Source organism: Mastigoproctus giganteus, chromosome 5 (genome assembly GCF_048544385.1).
Source record: "Mastigoproctus giganteus isolate SK-2022 chromosome 5, ASM4854438v1, whole genome shotgun sequence".
Classification (NCBI taxonomy): domain Eukaryota; kingdom Metazoa; phylum Arthropoda; class Arachnida; order Uropygi; family Thelyphonidae; genus Mastigoproctus; species Mastigoproctus giganteus.
In genome coordinates this window covers 230,742,690-230,765,463 of record NC_143579.1, presented here as the reverse complement: position 1 = coordinate 230,765,463, position 22,774 = coordinate 230,742,690, and the positions used below count along the sequence as shown (strand labels likewise).

The 22,774-nt window shown below is 35.6% G+C and overlaps 1 protein-coding gene across 1 annotated transcript in view; it reads right to left on the bottom strand.

Moving 5' to 3' along the window:
* The window catches only part of Cln3 (CLN3 lysosomal/endosomal transmembrane protein, battenin), an 82,120-nt gene that overhangs the window by 17,851 nt on the left and 41,495 nt on the right, over positions 1-22,774 (bottom strand). Inside the window, exons 9-11 of the mRNA XM_090374841.1 lie at positions 15,283-15,391; positions 7,449-7,614; positions 3,288-3,356 (exon numbers count right to left, since the gene is read on the bottom strand). Coding sequence (XP_090230967.1) covers positions 3,288-3,356; positions 7,449-7,614; positions 15,283-15,391 — 344 coding nt within the window. The remainder of the gene's footprint in view (positions 1-3,287; positions 3,357-7,448; positions 7,615-15,282; positions 15,392-22,774) is intronic.

The window sequence follows — 22,774 nt, the reverse complement described above, 5'->3', positions numbered from 1 at the left end:
AGTTGATAGGTTAAATAAATTTAAGGAGGAACTGGACAGGCATTTGGAGGGAATGGTGTGATTTTTTTTTTTTTTTTGGCTGATGCTGCAAAAGCTCATACACTTGCTTTCTTGCATCACATGCCACTACTACTACTACTGGACATTTAGAACTTCTTATGTGGGAAAACTTCTTAGAAGGGAAAATGACCTAAGGGTATGAAATATTAACTACACAAATAAAAATGAAAAGATATGCATACATAAGTTAAAAATTATTTTTAAGTACTATTTCAGAATTTATAAATATTTCACTCTGCCTATGGAAAACATTTTTAAACTGAGGATTTCTAATTGCTTAACATTCTGTTCATTAAACCCCTTACCAAATACTCAATACCAAGTTGGAAAGATGATCTCCTTCGAAGTTCCAATATACCTGAAAAGGTCACAATTACAATAAGACTACCTATCCACTACCTATTTCAGAACTGTTCAGCACAGTTGAACGCTGTTCAGAACTGGAAAGTTGAACATCAAAACTTAATGGCATGTGCTTCACGTGGTCGACACTATCCAATTATGGATATCGATGCAAACAATTGCAATATGTCACTTCCATTATATCAATATGTTTCTACTAAAATGGATTTAGCGCTGAAAGCCTCAGACCATGGAAAATTCACTAATCGAACAAGTTAGTGCTAAGGATCATTTTAGTTCATAGTAAATCAACGAAGTAGGTGAAATGGCGTCGTTTTTGTGATATCTCATATTGTGAATGCCTTCACAAGTTGCCCTGATATTGCACTACCTCAAATAAACAATGCTTCAACAGTAGATTCTCGAATAGGCAACACTTCACCAGTGGATACCGCCCACAGGTGTTGGTATCTGCCAAGAATAAGTAACATTAGTCTTCTCCATTCTGAAGCATTGCTTATTAGAGGTAGTGCTATATGAGGACAACTCGTTGTGAAGGCATTCACTATATGAGATGTTAAAAACAATGCCATTTCACCTACTTCGGTGATTTACTATGAACTAAAATGATGCTATGCAATAACTTGTTTGATTACCAAAATGTTCATATTGTTTAATATTAAAAAAAAAAATTTGTATATTTAAAAAACGTATTAAGTGGAAAAATATCATTATAATAATACACTGTGTATTCTTTATCACGAACTTTTTATGCGGGAAAACATTTTACCTGGGAAACTTCTTACACAGGAAAACAATATGTACATTACAATATATAGAGTTGAAATTGGGACTTAAGAAACCAAACTATCTTGTACAGGAAAACTTCTTATGTGGGAATTTCTTATCCAGGTACTTGGAAATATACAAAAAACATGCAACAATGAATATATTTCAGACTGTGCAAAACAGATACAAATTGTATTTTCCACAAATATCCATGTATATCTGGACATGGAAATCTACATTCTACAATAAAAAACTGAAATATGACCAGGTCAGAACATTTATATTCTGATAAACACTGTCACACTCAATTTCTGAACACTTATCTTATGTATTCTCCAAAAGAATATATCTGGACTGTTGAATATGATAGCCACAATGGATTACAGATCATGAAAGAGGTTATTTAGAGATTGAAGTGTTGTGTATGCAAGTGTGTGTAGAAGCTATTTCATATATGATTAAACTATGTGAAACAGATATTTAGCACAGTAGATAATATCTGAGGTATGTTCAGTGTTCTTTCCGTATATTTCCAAGTATTTATTATGGAGATATTAATGATTACTATAATTAATGATTTAATAATATAATTAATGATTATATTATTAAATATTCAATAATATATATCCAATAATAATATATATGCTAACACAGGAAAACCCTAGATGTAAAATTATGCAGCTTTATGCTGCATAATAAGTCTACACTATGATTAGTGAATACTAATAAGTACAGTGTATATCATGGTATACACTAATAGTGTGTAAACTATGATTGGCATAACATGTCTATATGTTTCGCCTTCAATGATCGGTTTGTGAGAATAATAGTTCAGGGTAAAATCCCAAGAAAATCTAAATAACTTTAAATTAGGCTCTGCCTTGCTTGTAAAGACCTAGATAATTTTTTTCCTGTGAACAATGAGATTTAAACCATAGCCTTTCCAAATTCAGCATACAGACTGGGAAAAAATAACTAATATTTTGTAAAATAACTGCACTTAAAAGCAGAACAGTTATTTAATCAGAATAGCTGCACTTAAAAGTACAGCTATTCTATATTAAATGTGGCAGATTTGCTTATTAAATAATTAAAAATTACTTAATAAGTAAGAAATAACTAATAAACAAAGCAGTTGTTTTTGCAGTTGGAATTAAAAAAATAACTAATAAATAAATAATTAATAAGCAAACCTGCCACATCTAGTAATTATATAATGTCATTTTCAGCACATTAAGTTAGATTAGTATTAGTAGTGGCAAATTATGCAAGAAAGCAAGCTTATACAACATCAAAAAAAAAAAAAAAAAACACGATACTTCCCATTTCACTTATTTATTCCTTCCAATAGTTTGTCTAGTTCTTCCTTGAATTTATTTAAGCTCTCAACTTCCACAATAACAGATGGAAATTTTTTCCAGCAATCAACCACCCACTGGCTAAAATTTTCTTCACTTGAATAGTATTTCTTAGTTGATATGAAAAGCCTAATAGCTCCTATGATTATTTTCCTGAATGCTTCCCATTTTGAATTTGTTGCTAGTAGCATCATTAGTTAGTCCAGTATATAGAATTTAATACTGTCTGACACCACAGTAGTCTCCTTTATGAAAGCAAAAACCCTTCTATTTACCCTTGATGGTAGTTACATCTTTAAGTAAATCCCACATCAATACACTGTGATCAGTGCTTCTTGTGGTTCTTTTATATGCAGATTTTTAATGTTTGAAGAATCACTGCTGATAATCAGATCAAGAGTACTGCTCTCTCTTGTTGCCTCTCTAACATGCTGCTGTAGAAAACAGTCATCCAATAAATGCACAAAAGTCTTGCTAGTGTGTGAGTGACCCCCCCCCCCCCCACAAGTTCTAGTCAATATCTGGAAAGTTAAAATCCTCCATTATAAGGCATTCTTATCAACATAATATTATCCTAATCTCACAATTTCAACTGATAATAAACTATTTTATGTAATCTACAAAAGTATAACAAAAATTTCAATACAGTATTATGCACATATAAAACAACTCAGGCTAATTACAAGTTTTAATCTTAAACTTATACTTAGAATTTTTGTTAAACTTAAGTATACTTACTAATCCTTGATTTATTAAGTACTCTGCAAAATACACCAAGGATAATGGAATCATATATTTCAGAAGAGGCTAAATAGGAAGAAAATCATGTTAGAAGCTGCTTGTTCAAATGTAATGATAACTTTTTAACTTCAATTAAGATGTAAATCACAGCAACCTTATTTGAGAACATCATATATACCTGAGAATACAGTTCATAAATCAAGAGCAATTTTCTCATGCCAATAATAACAGACCAAGAGGATGCATGACAAAAAGACTTTCTGCAACTTTTCATCATTAGTTTAAACATATGTATATCTTAAACACACATATAGTCTTAAACATATGTATGTAAGCAAGGTTAATAAACCTAGATATTATTTTTTTGTAACTTAATGATATAATGAATGGAAAAAATTTACCTTACCTTGAATTTCTTAAACTGTTCAATTAAGACAAGCATCAAATTAATTATATTTAATTAGTATTAGTACTAGCAATGTCATGCAAGGAATGTCTAGGTTTGTGCTGCACCAGCCAAAAAAATTAATTAATTTTTAAAAAATAATAAATAATAATATAATCAAGCTGACCTTATAATTTCCCTAGGCTGTTAGCCTCAACCATCTATGGAGGTAACTTATTCTAGTAAAGAAAATGTCCTGAAATTCAGTCTTAATCAACCAAATGATCAGGATAAACCTACTCCCTTGTAATTTAAATTTATGGCCCCTAGTTCTGGAACAATTTATAACAGTGAAAATTTTACTTTCATCTCCTAGAGCTTTATATACTTCAAGTCTTCTCTATGGAGTCTGGTTTCCAAGCTCTGTAGTCCACATATTCGAAGCCTTTCCTTGTATGGTTGTCTTTTGCTGATTTTAATAGGGGCACTGCCTATCACTGGATGCTTTCAAAAAGCTCAGTTTTTTTTAGGCGTGGTTTCCATATTCAAATGAAGTATTCCAAGTGTGGTCATAAAATTGCCTTATACAATGGGACCATGACTTCCCAACCTGTACAAGCACATGTTCAATTAATCATTAATAGAACACCATGGGCCTTCCTTGCCACCTCTCCATATTGCTCAGAGAACTTCATGTTTGATCATATCATAACTCCCAAATCCCTTTCTTCCTATACTGTTTTTAATTCAACCTCATCAAGTATGTAAGTTATTTAAGGGTTGCCGTTCCCCAGGTGTGAGAACTTTCAATTCTTCTCCTTAAACCATAGCTGCCACCTTTCTAACCATCCCTGTAGTCTATCTAAGTGATCCTGAAAAATCTCTATTTGGTGTTGATCATTAAGTACTCTACCAATCTTGACATCATGTCTTCTATCCCTTCATTGATGTCATTTAAGAAAATCAAAAACAACAGTATCCCCAATACCAATCCTTGGGGAACCTCACTTCTCATGTTAGCCTAACCTGAGGAATTACCATTAATCACAATGTATTGTACCATTAGTACCCAAAATGTGTTTAAGGCTCTGAGAGGCATCAGTAAAATGAATGAGGATGAAATTTTCAAGATTATAAATGATGCTAGAACTAGAGGACATAAATTCAAGTTACGGGGGGAAATGTTTAGATTGGACTGCAGGAAGTTTTATTTTAGCCAGCGAGTTATAAATTACTGGAATAAGTTGCCTACATGGATGGTAGAGGCTGACAGTTTGGGGAAATTCAAAGGTCATCTGGATAGTACCTTTGGGCGAGGGAAGTGCATAGGATGATAAGTTTAATTTCCTTTTCTTTTATTAATTATTATTATTATTTTATTATATATATTTTTTTATATCATTGTTTTATTCGGGTTTCGGGGATTTTTTTTTGGCTGGTGGGTGCAGCATAAGCTATAGGCTTTCTTGCACCATGCGGCCATTACTAATACTAATAGTGCAACATGGTATAAGTTTCTGAAGAAACAAAAAAAAAAAAAAAAAAGCTTAAATATATGACAGAATGATGTCCAATAAGATAAACTACTACAAACATGTTTGTTCATTTGTTATTGGTTTTTAGGAGCATTATCAACTAAGGCCATATTGCTCCAGGGATTTGCAGCTGTCATTTCCTGACCTTTCGCATTCTCCGTATTTGGTGGTCATGGGATTGAACCCCGGCCTAATCAAGAAACGTGTGCTATGCACTGCTGCTCCTGCCCATCTGGCTATGGAAGTGCCACTACTACAAACATATACTCTATAGTAATTTAGCTGAAAAAAAATTTATATTACTACTGGCAGTGTTGTTATGCAATGATAAATTTGGATGCTCTGCTTTGTAGGAATTACTCTGTTAACTGATACTACCCATACTAAGACTGCAGTAATAGTTAAGACACAACATGGGTTTGTCAAAGGGAGGTCTTTTCTGAAAAATTTGATTGCTTACTATGATGTGGTCACAAAGGAACTGAATGCCAAAAATAATTTTGATATCATATACTTGGATTTCAGGAAAGCTTTTGATACTGTTGTACATGGAAGACTGCTGTACAAATTGGAGAGGTATAGCATCAAGGGTAAGCTGCTACAATGGATAAAGGGATGGTTGAATGGGAGACAACAGAGAGTGGTAATCAATGGACACTGCTCTTCGTGGACAAATGTTATTAGTGGAGTTCCCCAGGGTTCGTTGTTGGGCCCATTGTTGTTTTGTCTTGTCAATGATATACAGGAATTTTGCTAGCAGGGACAGGGAGGTGATAATCCCATTATACAAGGCAATGGTCAGGCCACACCTAGAATACTGTGTACAGGTCTGGAGGCCTCATTTTAGGAAGGATGTAGAATTGCTAGAACGAGTACAAAGGAGGGCAACAAGATTGGTGAGGGGAACAAAGGGGTGCTCTTACCAAGAAAGGCTTGAATTCTGCAAATTGCAGCACCTGCAAGGTGATCTGATTGAGGTGTATAAGGCCTTGAATGGGTTGAGCATTTTGAATGCTGATGGGATTCTTTGTCTTGCTCAGATTAAGAACCTGAGGTGGCACAGTTTCAAATTGAGGAAATATAGTTGTAGAATAGATGTGCGAAAATTTGCCTTTAGTCAGCGGGTAGTTGATTGGTGGAACAAGCTTCCATCTTTTGTTGTGGAAGCTAATCACCTAAATAAATTTAAGGCTGAACTGGACAGGCATTTGGAACAAATGGGAGGGGTTTTTTTTTTTTTTTTTTTGGCTGATGCTGCATAAGCTTGCTTTCTTGCATCACATGTCTCTACTAATGCTAATGCTAATAGTTTGAAATGCATTCTCTTTATGAGAAAAATGCATTCAATTACATTATAAGGAAAATTCCATACAATATTTGTATGGATAAAGAATAATGCACTATAGTACACTGTAAAAAACATTGAACTAAATGTATTTCAAAATTGATGTCATATAAAATACGTAAAGTGAAGGGTAAAAATATGCAGAGTTACAAATCTACCCAATTTATACTAGACTCAAATCTACACTGCATTAAGACTGAAATAAATTAATTTTAGAAGCACATCAGAGCTTTCTCACATGATTTTGCCTACTTAAGAGAATTTTAGAGTCTGCCTTTGATACAATTATTCAACTCACTTTTGTTGGTGCTAGTAGCTTTAGAGGCAAGTTCCATTAATATTCTCTCTTTGTTGTGGTTTTTTTTCCCCAATTCTCTAACTAATTGGTGAATATATTATTTATTGTATTTGCCAACCTTAACTAGAAAATTGCAACAACTTAAACTGCCCTGTTTTCCAAAATCAGAGAAAAATAGCAATATTAGAAAATTCGTTACCTCAAATATTACAGCCCTAAGAATAAACATTACCCACACAAACACACACAACCTAAAAAAAAAGGACAGCTTTCTATTTATCAATTACAGTAAACACTATTAATATTCGACTAGTATCAAATGCAACAAAATAAAAATATAAATTGAAGAACAGTTATATTGAAACAAGCAAATTGTCAGAGATAAAGTGGTGAGCGTGAGTTTAAACAAAAAATAAGATACTGGATTCAGTCAGAAGAATGTATAGCCTTCCCACATGTACTGTATATATGTGTGTTTTTTTTCCAATGTACATGGCTGAAATCAAAGTCTTACAGTGGTTGCTTATTAATAAAACACTAATAGCTACACAAATTAAAATATAGAAAAAGAAATAAAATTAATTCAAGGTCATACTTTTATTAACATAATCTTTTGTTTTAAAGTATAATTTTTCTTCATCTCACTGATATCCGACTGATCATCACTGCCATCCTTCAGTACTGGCGATATAAAATCAGAATCACGTGTCATTAACCAGCGTATTTTGGTCTTCTGTGGATGAACTAAAATAATCCAAAAACTAGAAAAGAAAAAAGCTCAGTTCATATTTATAGTACTAAAATAATGATCTATAATAATATTGCAATTAATTTTGATGTAATGCTAAAGCTTACTAACCACTTATTTTTCATACTGCTGTAATGCTTCATCAACTGGAGCAACTTCATTTACATTTTTTTTTTTTTGTAAATAGTAAATATATGTTGACTAGCAGTGACACATGTTTGGACTGCTTTGGAAGGGGAGATTATAAAAGCCAAATCAGAATAACAGCACCCATGGAAGTATCTATATAAAAGGAATGTAGCAGAAACAGAACATCTATGAGACATGGAGTGGAGAACTTTGTAAGAGATAAGTCATTAATTAACCTAACTGTCCTCTTTTGAATAGAGTCTAGAATCCCTTAGAAATGTAATGGGGATGCCACTCCCAGACATGGGAACAATATTCCACGGTAGGGTAGATTTGAGATTTGTACAGAGTGAGTAGCTGTTTAGAAAGGTTACACTGAAAGCAAAAGAGAAAACCTAGTTTTTTTATATGCAGAGGAAGCAATATTCTTCCCATGTCTCGGGTGATGGCCCCATCACATTTCTAAGAGTTCAAGACTCCATTCAAAAGAGGACAGTTTTTGACAAATGATGCAAGAAAGCAAGCATATATAGCATCAGCCAAAAAAAAAAAAAAAAAAAAACTACACACCTCCCATCCATACCCTTCAAGAACTTCTCTAGTTCTTCCTTGAATTTATTCAAACCATCCACTTCCACAACAACAGATGGAAGTTTCCAACAATCAACCAAGAATATCATATACTTGGATTTCAGGAAGGAATTTGATACTGTTGAACATAATAGACTGCTGTACAAAGTGGAGCCAAGTATTTTAAAAATTAGAGTAATAGCATTTACTGATGTACAAACTGAATCCAAGGATGCTCTTGTAATTATGCCAAGAGAGAGAGAGAGAGAGAGAGAGAGAGAGAGAGAGAGAGAGAGAGAGAGAGAGAGAGAGAGAGAGAGAGATTAGAAATCAGGGTAATCCCTAACAGAGATGTGTGATCTTGTCTAGAAATCTAGGTGTCATCAAAGATAAGCATAAGAGCAGAAGAGTCCTTTTTGTGAGATATAAGAAAGGACTGAGTTCCAGAAGAATCGAAATTAACTAAGTTATTTTTGTCCCATTGGATAATTCCCTGGAGATCAGCATTTAAGGAATTATTAGTGGATATTCAAGAAGTTAAAGCCTTCTCAAACTGGACAGTGGAATGAAATGTGCTATCATCAGCAAAACTATGGATAGGATTTCCAGTCAATGGAAGAAGCTCATTAACATACAAGAGAAAAAAATGGAAGAAAGAACTAAACCTTAGGGAACACCAGCATTAGTGGAGAAGTTAGAAGACAGAGAGCCATCTACCATCACCCATAGTGAGCAGTCAGACAGAAAACTGGATACCCAATTACAAAACACAGTTGATAATCCATAAGATGGAAGCTTATTTAGAAGACCTCTATGCCAAACACAATCAAAAGCCTTAGAAATGTCAAGAGTAACTGCTTGAGTTTCATCAAACTTTTTAATTGATTTTGTCCACAGATGGGTAACATATGCCAATATATCATCAGGTGGTTGATACTGACAGAATCCATATTGGCAATCACTGATCAGATGGAACGTTTCAAGGCAGTTTAGGAGTTGGTGGTTAATAGATTTCTCCATTACTTTAGAAGAGTAGATGTAAATGCAATGGGATGATAATTGAATGGGAGGAATCTGTCACTTTTTTGGGAACTGGCTAGATATGAGCAAAGTTTGAAGCAAAAGGGAGACCAGTGGAATAAGAAAGTGTAAAAAGGTGACACAGAAGAAGGGTAAGCTCAGGAGCAGAGAATTTGAGAACAAGTGGAAAAAACTGCCAGGGCTAGGAGCTTTCTTGGCATTAAGATTATTCAAAATTCTTCTGACATACTTTTGACGGAAGACCAAAAGCAGCACTGAGTGGAGTGTACTGGAAACTGTAGTAGGTGATTTACCAAGATTGTCAATACAAGAGTTAGAAAAGTAGAATGCTAGTAAGTTGGCTTTATCTTTAGCTGGGGTAGCAATAGAACCATCAGGTTTTAACAGAGGTGGGAGTAAATATGAGAAAAAGGTGGCCAATAGCTTTAGCAAGAGACTAGAATGCTCAACTACTGTTTGAACAAGAAGCAAGTTTTCTACTCTCAGCCTGTTCAAAATCTAGTTTGAACTGATTAATAACTGCTTTAAATTGTTGTGAACTTTGGTGTAGGCAGAAAATGAACATGGAAATTTTGATGAAAGCCAGTTGCATCATGAAATATTTTTATCTTGAATATCCTTAGCATATTTATTGGAAAACCAAGGTAAAGATTTTAAGGTGGAGCGTGGAACATAGAATTTCATTGATACTAGAATAATTTCACGGACACAATCTGAGCAAATGTTGACATCAGAAAATTTAAAACAATAATCTAACCAAGGAAAAGAAATCTAACAGATTATCCCATTTTGCATTCTTGTAATGCTAAACAACATGAGGTTGAAAATGGCCATTAGAGGAAGACTCCATTGGAGAAGAGACCATCCCCAAGTTGTGATCTAAGGTACCTAGAAGGATAACTCACCTCCACCTTGTACTTGGATGGGTTGTTTGTGAGAAAAAGATCAAGAGAATTGGCTATATGGTTAGGTTGTTGGTATTCTGATAAGTAAATGAACAATCTGTGCAAGGTCATTAGTAATTACAAAAGCCTCAACACCTTGCCCAGCTGGGTCTGTGTAACTAGAAAACTGAAGCCAGCTGGAGTTGTGAACATTAAAATTGCCAAGGAAAATTACATCACTGTTAGAAAGCTGGACTGGAGAAAGTTAAGTTTCAAAGAGACAAAGTCAGAGTTCCAGGTGATTAGTGAAACTGGGGGATCAATAGAGGTAACAGATGGATTTAGCAGATCAGGGTAGAGAGATTTTAAAACAGAGAAGTTCGAAAAGAAGAGATTCCAAATTCCTGTTTGCAGCAGGGCTGTATGCAGAAATTTAAAAGGGAAGGGTTTTGGCCCAATAAAATAGGGGGGGGGGGGTGTATCCTATTACATTAAAAACGAGCAAAATTGATGAATGTGGACTAAAACTAGTGAGTGATCTGATTACCCATGAAAATGAAATTGCAAAAATTAAATGTTCCAAACAAAGCCATTTATATTCATCATTACTAAATGTTAATTATTACTAAAAGTTAGGTTATTTATTATTATTATTATTATTAGACATATGGTATTAAAATTTATTAAACTGAAACACATATGCACAATGAAAAGAAATTAAAAAAAACTCTGAGTAAGGAACCAGTTAGAATAAATTTCATTTTTCCAAATTATTGAAACTGTCTACATGGACCTCTGCAAAGCAGACACTATCCTTCTGACCCATTGGTGTTCACTTTAGAGTTTTCACTGTATTAGTAATAGTAGTGGCAAATGATGCAAGCTTATACAACATTGAGAAAAAAAAAAAAAAAAACTTCCCACATCAATTGTCCATCTCTAATGATGTTCTAATTCTTCCTTAAATGTATTCAAACTACTCACTTCCACAACACCAGATGGATGTTTGCTCCAACAATCACTTTCTGGTTGAAAGCAAATTTTTGCAAAACTATCCTTTAAGCATCCTTTCTCAATTTAAATTTATACCAACTCATGTGTTGTCCAAGAAAGAATAAGGATGCCATCAGCATTAAGTTTTCCTCACAGGCACCTAGTTTCCAGACACTGCAATTTGCAGAACTGAAGTCTTCCTTGAGTACCTTTAATGCCCCTGACTAATCTAGTTGCATTCCCTGCACTGATTCCAACAGATCGATGTCTTTCCTAAAATGAGGCTTCCAGACCTATTTGCAATATTCAAGATGTAAACTTACCATTGCCTTATACAGTAGAATAATTACCTCATTATCCCTGCTGGAAACGTCTTTGCATATCATTGACAAATCCCTGTGAGCTGTCCAGGAACTGATATGCACCTCACAGAACTATAAGTCTGACTGCAAAATGAATCCATGCTCTTTTTTTTTGTATTCTTAATACTTTCAGTGTGATACCAAACTGAAGGTAGTAGTAGGTAGTAGATTGGATATATATTTTCTTGGACATGCACTGATATCTCTCAACATTCTTTAGTTGTCTCGTATTTCCTTATTTTGTTCTATCGGAAGATTTACTAGCTCCCTTCAACCATTTTGGCATCTTTCTTGTGCACTACTTCCCTAATGGTATAAACATTTTATTGAAGTAAGTCCTGTACCCCTACATCAGTTATCAAATAAGATAATAAAATATCTAATAATAATAAAGATATTTGAATGAGGTGCATAAAGCTCTGATAGGAAACAGAAGTAAAATGAATGTATCATTTTAATATTACCTTATTAGGAGTGGTAGTAGTAGTAATAGAGGCATGTGATGCAAGAAAGCAAGCATATGAGCTCATGCAGCATTAGCCAAAAAAAAACAATTTCACACACCCATTCCCTCTAAAAGTTTATCCAGTTCTTCCTTGAATTTATTTAAGCTATCAACTTCCACAATGACAGATGGAAGTTTGTTCCAGCAATTAAATACCCGCTGGCTACAGGCAAATTTCTGCACATCTATTCTACAACTGTTTTTCCTCAATTTGAATTTATGCCTTTCATGTTTGCAATCTGAGCAAGCGGAAGAATCCCATCAAAATTCAGCATGCTCAAAGCCTTATACACCTCAATCAAATCACCTCACAGGTGCTTAGTCTCCAGCTGCTGCAATTTGCAGAACTTAAGCCTTTCTTGGTAAGAGGACATCTTTGTTCCCCTCACCAATCTTGTTGCCCTTCTCTGTACATGCTCAAGCAACTCTACATCCTTCCTAAAATGAGGCCTCTAAACCTTTACATGGTACTCAAGGCATAGCCTGACCATTGCCTTATACAAAGGGATAATCACCTCCTTTTCCCTACTAGAAAAATTCCTGTATATCATTGACAATACCCCATGACCTGCTCTGGCAGTCTGTCTGCATTTCTCAGAAAACTTCATATCTGACTGCACAATCACTCCCAAGTCTTTTTCATTTTCTACAACCCTAAGTTTAGTACCACATAGTTGGTATGTTCCTCTGGGGTTACTTTTACTTATATGCAGCACTTTGCATTTGTCAATGTTAAACTTCAGTTGCCACTTCTCAGCCCATCTGCCCAAATTTTCTAGATCCTGTTGCAGTAGCACACTGTCATTAACATCCCTGGAAACCTTTCTATCATCTGCAAACTTCAACACTAACCTGATATACCTTCATCAATACCATTGATAAATATACACAAACAACAGTGGGCCCAACACCAAACCCTGTGGGACTCCACTAATAACATTAGTCCACGAAGAGCAGCACCCATTGATTACCACTCTCTGTCTTCTGCCATTCAACCACTCTTTATCCATTGTAGCAACTTACCCTTACCATACTACTCCAATTTGTTCGGTAATCTCCCACGCGCAACAGTGTCAAAAGCTTTCCTGAAATCCAAGTATATGATATCAAAATTATTTTTTGCATCTAGTTCTTTTGTAACCAACGTCATAGAATCCAATCAAATTTGCCAGACAAGACTTTCCCTTAACAAACCCATGCTATGTCTGAATTATTGCTGCAGTCTTGTCTAGATGATCCTGCAATGCATCTTTAACCAGTGACTCCATTATTTTACCCAGAAGAGAAGTTAAACTAACTGGTCTGTAATTACTCGTGTCACCCTTAGATCCCCCCTTTGTGAATTGGCGATATATTTGCACATCTCTAGTCCATGGGGACTTCCCCCTGAGTCTAAGGATGCTCTAATAATTATGGCTAAGGGTTTGCTTACTTCCTTTGCTGCCATCTTTAATATAACTGGATAGATCCCATTAACACCAGGTGCCTTTCTTACACTTAACTTGAACAATTTCTTCTCCACTTTGCTTTCAGTTATTACAAAATCATTAAGCACCCTGTTGCAATTTGATAAACTTCTGGCATTTTCCTCCCTTAATAACTCCTCATGTGTGAACGTAGATGCAAAATACTCATTCAGTTTGTCAGCTGAATGAGTTAGTAAAATGAACTGTCAAAAATCAAATGACTGTATCATCAATGACTCAAATTCTATTTCATTTACTACATTCCTAACGTTACTATATAAACAGGTTAAATTATGCTGTTTTATATTTTTACTACTCTGAAATATCCCTTCCTAGTAACCTGTAACTGCTAGCTCATTCTGTCCATTTCTCTTTCTTTTCATACAATATTCCCAAGTTTCTTCACATATATAATGTAGAATTTCTAAAGACCCCGCAAAGATTCTCAAAGAGTGCACAAGTATAGTCTTATACTTTTGTTGCCAACCATTTTTGAACCATTAACTCCTCTTCTCTTTTCTGCCATTTAGCAATTTTCCTAAGCACTTAAAGCTTCCTCTATATCAATAAAGACCCATACATCTCTGAACAAGTTATACCATCCAAGTTATGCTTGAGAATGTAATCACAGAGACCAATCAAAGAGCATCACAGGAACTTAGAATTCTTTATATTCACGCACTCTCTCTTCTTCACTATTACCAACTGAAGATGTTAATATAAAAGCCAATTGTTACGGCTATTGGTCTCTGTGATTACATTCACAAGTTCCAATTTTTTCAGTTTATTTCATGACAACCAAGGATGAAGATGTGCACTTCTATTTCCTTGAGTGCATTTTAATTCCGTTCAAAACAATTAAGCTCGCCCATATTAACCCCAATTTTAGCTAATTCCCACTCCACTTATTCTAAATCCAACTGCAGTTTATATTAAGGTGAGTACTAAAAATTAAGCTATTGCTACCATTTATTAAATTATGATTTAACTCAATATATTTTAAGTATTTTTCAACCATGTCTTCAATTCATTTGTGCTTAGTGTTATTAGCATCCCATAAATAACCATACACCCTTTAGTTCATCTAAGATTGATACAGGGCAAAACTGAACCATTCTCAAGAAGTTAGAAAAATTGAGAATTAATGCTTTCAGTGGTGTTTGTTGCATTTGGGCAAGTCCACTACTGTAAATTTTTGATAGCAATAGGCTCTGTGAATTGAGATTTTTCTTTTAAATTTTGTAAAAATTAAAATTTTGTACATACATGTTTTAAAATATTAATGTGTTCTTATTTGACTATTATCCAACACTAAGAGCAGCACCCAAAATTATTTGGGTGCTGCTCTTAGTGTTGTTAAATTATTGTAGTAAAATTATTGTCAAAAATCAAATCGGATTTTTAAAAAAATCACAAAACATTTTCAAAAAAATTTAAATTTTTTTTAAATTATAAAAATCTTTTATAAAAATATGAAATAAAGCTCATATGAGTGCTTACACATAAAAAACAAACTGATGTATATACTGGTGAAACAGTTAAGGATATTTTAAAGTGCCAAGAGACTAAAGGAGAGACAGAAAATTAATTTGCAGAATGAGTTAACCAAACCTTGAGCTGCTGTATTGTAATGAGTCACCTTTTGCATGCAAAAATGCAACAGTGAAATTGTCATGAAATTATTTTTAATTAATCAATGCACTATTGATAAGTTCCATAAACTCCACATACCTTATAGCCATTATTAGTGGTACTACAAGCATAACCTGAAGTGCAGTTCTAACACACAGTAATTTTGCCAAAACAGCATATGATAAAGCACCAAGAACTCCAGCAGCTCCTTTACAAAATAAGGGGAAAAAAAGTATCAAACACATGCATACTGAAAAATCAATAAAATGAAGGTTACTAACCTTAATTTGATAATAAATAACTCATGGAAATTTTTAAATTGCTATACTGTATTTGTAATTTAAAATAATATGAAAATCCTTAAAAACATTGCAAAGAATTCAAGGAAATCACATGACACATAAAAACAAGTGTGATGTCTCATCTTAGTAATTTATCGATATGAGGATTATTTAAAATAACGGAGAGTAAACTTGTTAGGAAAGTTTAATGTACATCATACATATAGCTTTTCTCAAAAAAAGTTACAGCTTTCTTGCAATGCACATAGTCATGCACACTGCAGCAAGTATATCTTCAGTTTTATAATATATCTTTTCCACCACTGTAGTAAAATGGACATCTATTCCACTGTTGCTGTAAAATTAAACGCTCCACTCTTGCTAAAAAACTATTGAGAGTACATTTACATGTTTCTAAATCATATGTTAATAATTCTGTTCTTTTTTTATTTTATTTTTACTATTCCAATGGCAAATTGAAAATTTTTAAATAAATTACATCAAAAATAATAACAGTTAAGATAAATTGTTAGTGTAGAGGATAGCTCAAAATTATTGAGCATGTGTAACTCAGGTGAAAAACTCAACTGTAAATTTAATTAAATATCCTAACCAGTTAGAAATATAATTTGAATGACATGATCCTTACCACAGCTCTGGGTAGGGAAGCAAATTTGTTTTGTAGTCATCTCCTAATTCACCCCTCTCTCCCTTCCTTCCATTTTAGATCAGCTAACTACAACCTCAATTGAAGAGCATAAAGAACGCCCCCAGCAGACAGGAATTGAACCTAGATTTCAGCGGAAGGAGTGGCAAGCAGCAGTATATTGTGCTGACTAAACTGTCATGGAGGCCACTAAAACACTGTATGGTAATTTGCCAAATCAGCAGTAAAAATTAATATTCATCTAGAATCTCTAATTCATCTATTCATCTAGAATCTCTAACCATCTCTAGTTATGTCTCTCAATAAGACTTCCTTCTTGACTTTTAACAATTTGTGACAAGCATATAAATATATATGAACTGTATGCATGAATGTATGTGGTTGGGCAGGCAAGCGTGCACACAGGTTTCAAAATTGCACGGAATAAAATGTAGGAGCATATTCTACAGCTAAAAATAAGATAAAAGGCTTTACTTCAGTGATATTAAAGATTAATCATAAAAGAAAGCAAAACAAAGCTTTAGAGGGAAACATCTATAGCAGCTATTCAAAGGTATCTCCATAGAATGGATTTCATGTGACCATCCTTAAAGAAGGGAGCAAAACTGGTGATGGTGGCTATTGTACAGGGCCATCCTGACCAATCCATCAGTCACTGTATTCCATATTTAAAAGAGTCAGGAACATCACAGTATAAATGGGCTGGTGCACTGTCATGCATAAACCATAACATCTGCAAATTTTCAAGGGGTATGTCTTCCAATAGTTCCCACAAATTGTTCACATAACATGTAGATATGCCATTGCTGAAAGCCTTTCTGGTAAAAAAAAAAAAAAAATTAAATAAATAAAAATAAGGACAAATAAGACTGTTCCCAAGAACACCACACCAAACATTAAAGGAAAATATATGTCAATAATGAGTACTAACGATCACATGCAGATTTTCTTTGGCTCGGGTATGATTGCTTCAAGAGTTTAGAATTCCATTTCTTTTAAATTATGATTCATCTGTAACCAGAACTTGGCTCAAAAATTGATGATCATGTGCATGTTGCAAAATACGCCACTGAAAAAAGTTGCGTGTTTCTTAATACCTTGCAGCAACAATTCTTGTATAGGCATGTTGTGTAATGGATACAATTTCTGTTCATGTAAGGACCTCCATATGCTTCCAGATAAAACAGTTACACAACTTTCTAGTAGTTGGGATAAGACATACTTCAGCTGCACAAGTTTTTAGTCTTCAACACCTTCAGTTTGTTAAAATCCTCCTCTATCAGCCTTAACTTAAAATCCTCCTCTACAGCATTTAGCAATTGTGCGGAGAAATAGAGTAGGCCAGTAAATCAGAATGTCTTATCATGGGGGATTTTAACTTTCCAGATATTGACTGGAACTTGTGGGTTGGTCACTCACACACTAGCAGGACTATTGTGGATTTACTGGATGACTGTTTTCTACAGCAACATGTTCGAGAGGCAACCAGAGGGAGTAATACTCTTGATCTGATTATGAGCAGTGATTATTCATGCATTAAGAATTTGCAGATAAAGGAACTACTGGGTCACTGATCACAAATGTACTGATGTGGGAATTACTTAAAGATGTAACTACCATCAAGGCTAAAGGGAAAGGCTTTTTGCTTCATAAAGGTGACTACAGGGGTCTCAGACAGTTTTTAAATTCTGTACAGTGGGATCAACTGATGATGTTACCAACATTGAATTCTAAATGGGAAGCCTTTGAGGACTTAATTTTGGAGGCTACTAGGCTTTTCGTTCCAACTAAGAAATACTGTTCAAGGTTTAGGCCTAAATGGATGTCAGATGAATTAATGAGGCTCGTTGTTGTTGCTGTTATTTGGTTTTTAGGAGCATTGGCAACTAAGGCCATATTGCTTGGGGGATATGCGGTGGTCATTCCCTGACCTTTCCACATCCTCTATATTTGGTGGTCACAGGCTTGAACCCCAGTCTAATCAAGAAGCGTGTGCTAAGGACTGCTGCTCCTGCCCACCTGGCTATGGAGGTGCCAATGAGGCTCGTGGCAGAGAAGAAAAATGTATGGGATGCATATAAAGTATCAGGTGACACAGAAGCATATGGCAGATATAAGCTAGTCTGTAATCAAGTCACAGAGGTTAGGCAGGCAAAGGCAGATTACAAGAAATCTTTGGCAAAGGATGCAAAGAGTTCTTTACTTATGTAAATTCTAGAAGGAAAGGGATGAATCAGATTGGACCAATTAACATAGATGAGTTGACTATTGATGATCATGCTCAGATAGCTGATAAACTGAATGACTATTTTGCATCTACATTCACACATGAGGAGTTACTCGATGAGGGGAGTGCCAGAAGTTTATCGAACTCTAACAGGGAGCTAAGTGATTTTGTAATAACTGAGAGCAAAGTGGAGAAGAAATTGTTGAAGTTAAACATAAAAAAGTCACATGGGGTTGACGGGACCTATCGAGTTATAATTGGCGCACTATGGCCATAGATGCTGATGCGCCAAATAAATCCCCAATCAACCAACCAGTTATATTAAAGGAGGTAAGCAAATCCTTAGCCATAATTATGAGAGCTTCCTTGGACTCAGGGAACGTCTCCGTGGACTGGAGGTGTGCAAAAGTATCACCAATTCACATAGGGGGTTCACAAAAGGTGACACAAGTAACTACAGACCTGTTAGTTTAACTTGTGTTCCGAGGAAAATAACGGAATCACTGGTAGTAGTAGTGGCATGTGATGCAGGAAAGCAAGTGTATGAGCTTATGCATCAGCCAAAAAAAAATAAAAATAAAAAATTCACACAACCATTCCCTCTAAATGTTTGTCCAGTTACTCCTTAAATTTATTTAACCTATCAACTTCCACAAAGACAGATGGACGTTTGTTCCAGCAATTAACCGCCCACTGGCTAAAGGCAAATTTTCGTACATCTATTCTACATGTCTTTCCTTAATTTTAATTTATGTTCCCTTAGGTTCGTAATCTGAAAAAGTGGAAGAATCCCATCAGAATTCAGCATGCTCAACCCATACAAGGCCTTATACACCTCAATCAGATCACCATGTGGGTGCCTAGTCTCCAGCCACTGCAATTTGCAGAAATTAAGACTCTCTTGGTAAGAGGATCCGTTGATTCTCCTCACCAACCTTGTTGCCCTTCTCCGTACATGCTCAAGCAAATCTACATCCTTCCTAAAATGAGGCCTCCAGACCTGTATGCAGTATTCTAGGTGTGGTCTGACCATTGCCTTGTATAATGGGATTATCACCTCCCTGTCCCTGCTAGTAAAATTCTTATATATCATTGACAAAACTCCATGACCTGCCCGGGCAGCTTATCTGCATTGCTCAGAAAACTTCATATCTGACTGCACAATTACTCCCAGGTCTTTTTCATTTTCTACCACCTTAAGTGTAGTACCACACAGTTGGTAAAAGAAGCATTGCAGGATCATCTAGACTGGACTGTTTTGTTTGTTATTTGGAGCATTAGCAACTAATGCCATATTGCTCCAGGAATATGCGGTGGTCATTCTCTGACCTTTCCGCATCCTCAGTATTTGGTGGTGACGGGCTCGAACCCCGGTCTAATCAAGAAGTGTGTGCTACGCACTACTGCTCCTTCCCACCTGGCTACAGAGGCACCGGGACTGGACTGCAGTAATAATTAAGACACAGCATGGGTTTGTCAAAGGGAGGTCTTGTGTAACCAATATGATTGGATACTGTGATGTGATCACAAAGGAACTGAATGCCAAAAATAATTTTGATATCATATACTTGGATTTCAGGAAAGCTTTTGATACTGTTGCAGATGGAAGACTGCTGTACAAATTGGAGAGTTATGGCATTAAGGGTAAGTTGCTACAATGGATAAAGGGATGGTTAAGTGGGAAATGACAGAGTGGTAATCAATGGACACTGCTCTTTGTGGTCAAATGCTATTAGTGGAGTCCCAGCTGCCAGAGCATGTCATGGAGTTTTGTCAATGATATATAGGAATTTTGCTAGCAGGGACATGGAGATTATTATCCCATTATACGAGGCAACGGTCAGGCCACACTTAGAGTACTGTGTACAGGTCTGGAGGCCTCATTTTAGGAAGGATAGAGTTGCTAGCACAAGTACAAAGAAGGGCAACAAGATTGGTGAGGAGAACAAAGGGATGCTCTTACCAAGAAAGGTTTAAGTTCTGCAAATTGCAGTGCCTGGAGAGTAGGCACCTGTGAGGTGATCTGATTGAGTTGTATAAGGCCTTGAATGGGATGAGCAAGCTGAATTCTGATAGGATTCTTCCTCTTGCTTAGATTAAGAGGGGTACTCTTACCAAGAAAGGCTTAAGTTCTGCAAACTGCAGTGCCTGGAGAGTTGGCACCTGTGAGGTGATCTGATTGAGTTGTATAAGGCCTTGAATGGGATCAGCAAGCTGAATGCTGATGGGATTCTTCCTCTTGCTCAGATTAAGAACTTGAGGTGGCATAGATTCAAATTGAGGAAAGACAGTTGTAGAATAGATGTATGGAAATTTGCCTTTAGCCAGTGGGTGGTTGATTTTCGGAACAGACTTCCATCTTTTGTTGTGGAAATTGATAGCCTAAATAAATTTAAGGCTTAGCTGGAGGCATTTTGAAAGGAGTGGAGGGTGAAATGGGAGGGGGTTTATTTTGGCCGATGCTGTATAAGCTTGCTTTATTACATCGTATGCCTCTACTAATGATGCTCATAATGGTTTCAGCACACCCATTTCTTTAAGTCATGTAACCACATCAGCAGATGTTTTACAAGTTGGTACTCGTCAAGCTAGAAATAGCAGCTTCATAATTCTCGTAAACTCACCATAAATTAAAATCATATCAGATTTGTAGTAGTAGAAGTAGAGGCAAATGAGGCAAGGAAGCAAGCTTATACAGCATCAACCCCATCCAAAAAAAAAAATACTACATACTTTTTCACCCATCCATACCCTCCAAGAATTTATCTAGTTCTTCCTTGAATTTATTCAAACCATCCACTTTCACAACAACAGATAGAAGCCTGTTCCAACAATCAACCACTCACTGGCTGAAGGCAAACTTCCACACATCTATCCTGCAACCACCCTTCCTCGATTTAAATTTATGCCCCTCATATGTGCAGTGTCAGCAAGAGGAAGAATGCCATTCACATTCAGCCTACTCAATCCATTCAAGGCCTTAAATACATCGATTAAATAACTCAATCAAATCATCATGCAAGTGCCTAGTCTCCAGAAGCTGCAATTTGCAAAACTGAAGCCTTTCTAGGCTTCAGTTTTGCCTAGAACAAAAGTACCCTTTTGTTCCCTTCACCAATCTGGTTGCCCTTCTCTGCAGCCATTCCAGCAGATCTACATTCTATACAACACTCAAGATGTGGTATACAACAGTCAAGTAGGATAATCACACAAAGGGTTATCACCTCCTTATACCAGCTAGCAATGTTTCTGTATATCATATACAAAACCTCATTATTTGTTCTGGCATCATGTCTGCACTTCTCAGAAAATTTCACATCTGACTGCAAAATTATCCCTAGATCTTTTTCTTTTTTCATTACCCTGAGTGTAGTACCACACAGTTGATAGGTTACTCTGGGATTACTGCTAACGATATGTAGTACCTTGCATTTGTCAATGTTAAACTTCAACTGCCATTTCTCCACTGATTGACCCCAATTTTCCTAGATCTTGCTGCAGTAGCTCATCCTGATTACTGTTGTTAACCACCCTGCCAACCTTTGTATCATCTGAAAACTTTGACATTAGGCCTGATACACTTTCATCAATATCATTAATAAATATTGAAAACAACAATGGTCCCAGCAATGAACCCTCAGGGACTCCACTGATAACATTAGTCCATGAAGAGCAGTGTCCATTGATAACAACTGTCTTCTCCCATTCAACCATCCCTTTATCCTTAGCAGTAACTTGTCCATAATGCCACACTGCTCCAATTTGTACAGCAGTCTATTATGTGCAATAGTATCAAAAACCTTCCTAAAATCCAAGTATATCATATCAAAATTACTTTTTGCACCCAGTTCCTTGGTCACTGCATCATAGTAACCTATCAGATTGGTTAGACAAGACTGCCCCTTAACAAATCCATGCTGTGACTGCGGTATAATTGCATTACAGTCTAGATTGTCCTGCATTACTTCTTTAACCAGTGACTATTATTTTCTCTGGAACAGAGTTAAGCTAACAGGTCTGTAATTACTCATATCACCTTTTGATTCCCCTTTTTGAATTGGGAATACATTCACACATCTCCAGTCCTTGAATTTAGGAGAGGCCCCCTAAATCCCAGGATCTTCTCATAATTATGGCTAAAGTCTTGCTTATCTCCTTTGCTGCCTCTCTTAATAAGTTTGGATGGATGCCATACACCCCAGGTGCTTTTTTTGTTGTGTTCAGCTTCAACAATTCCTCTTCCACTTTCCATTCAGTTATCATAAAGTCATTTAGCTCCCTCTTAATTAGTTTTTCATAAACATTTGGCATCCCCTTCCCTAAAATTGCTTTTAATTCCTCATGTGTGAATTTAGATACAAAATATCTATCCAGTTTGTTGGCAACTGGAGCAGGATTATCATCAGTTAAACCATT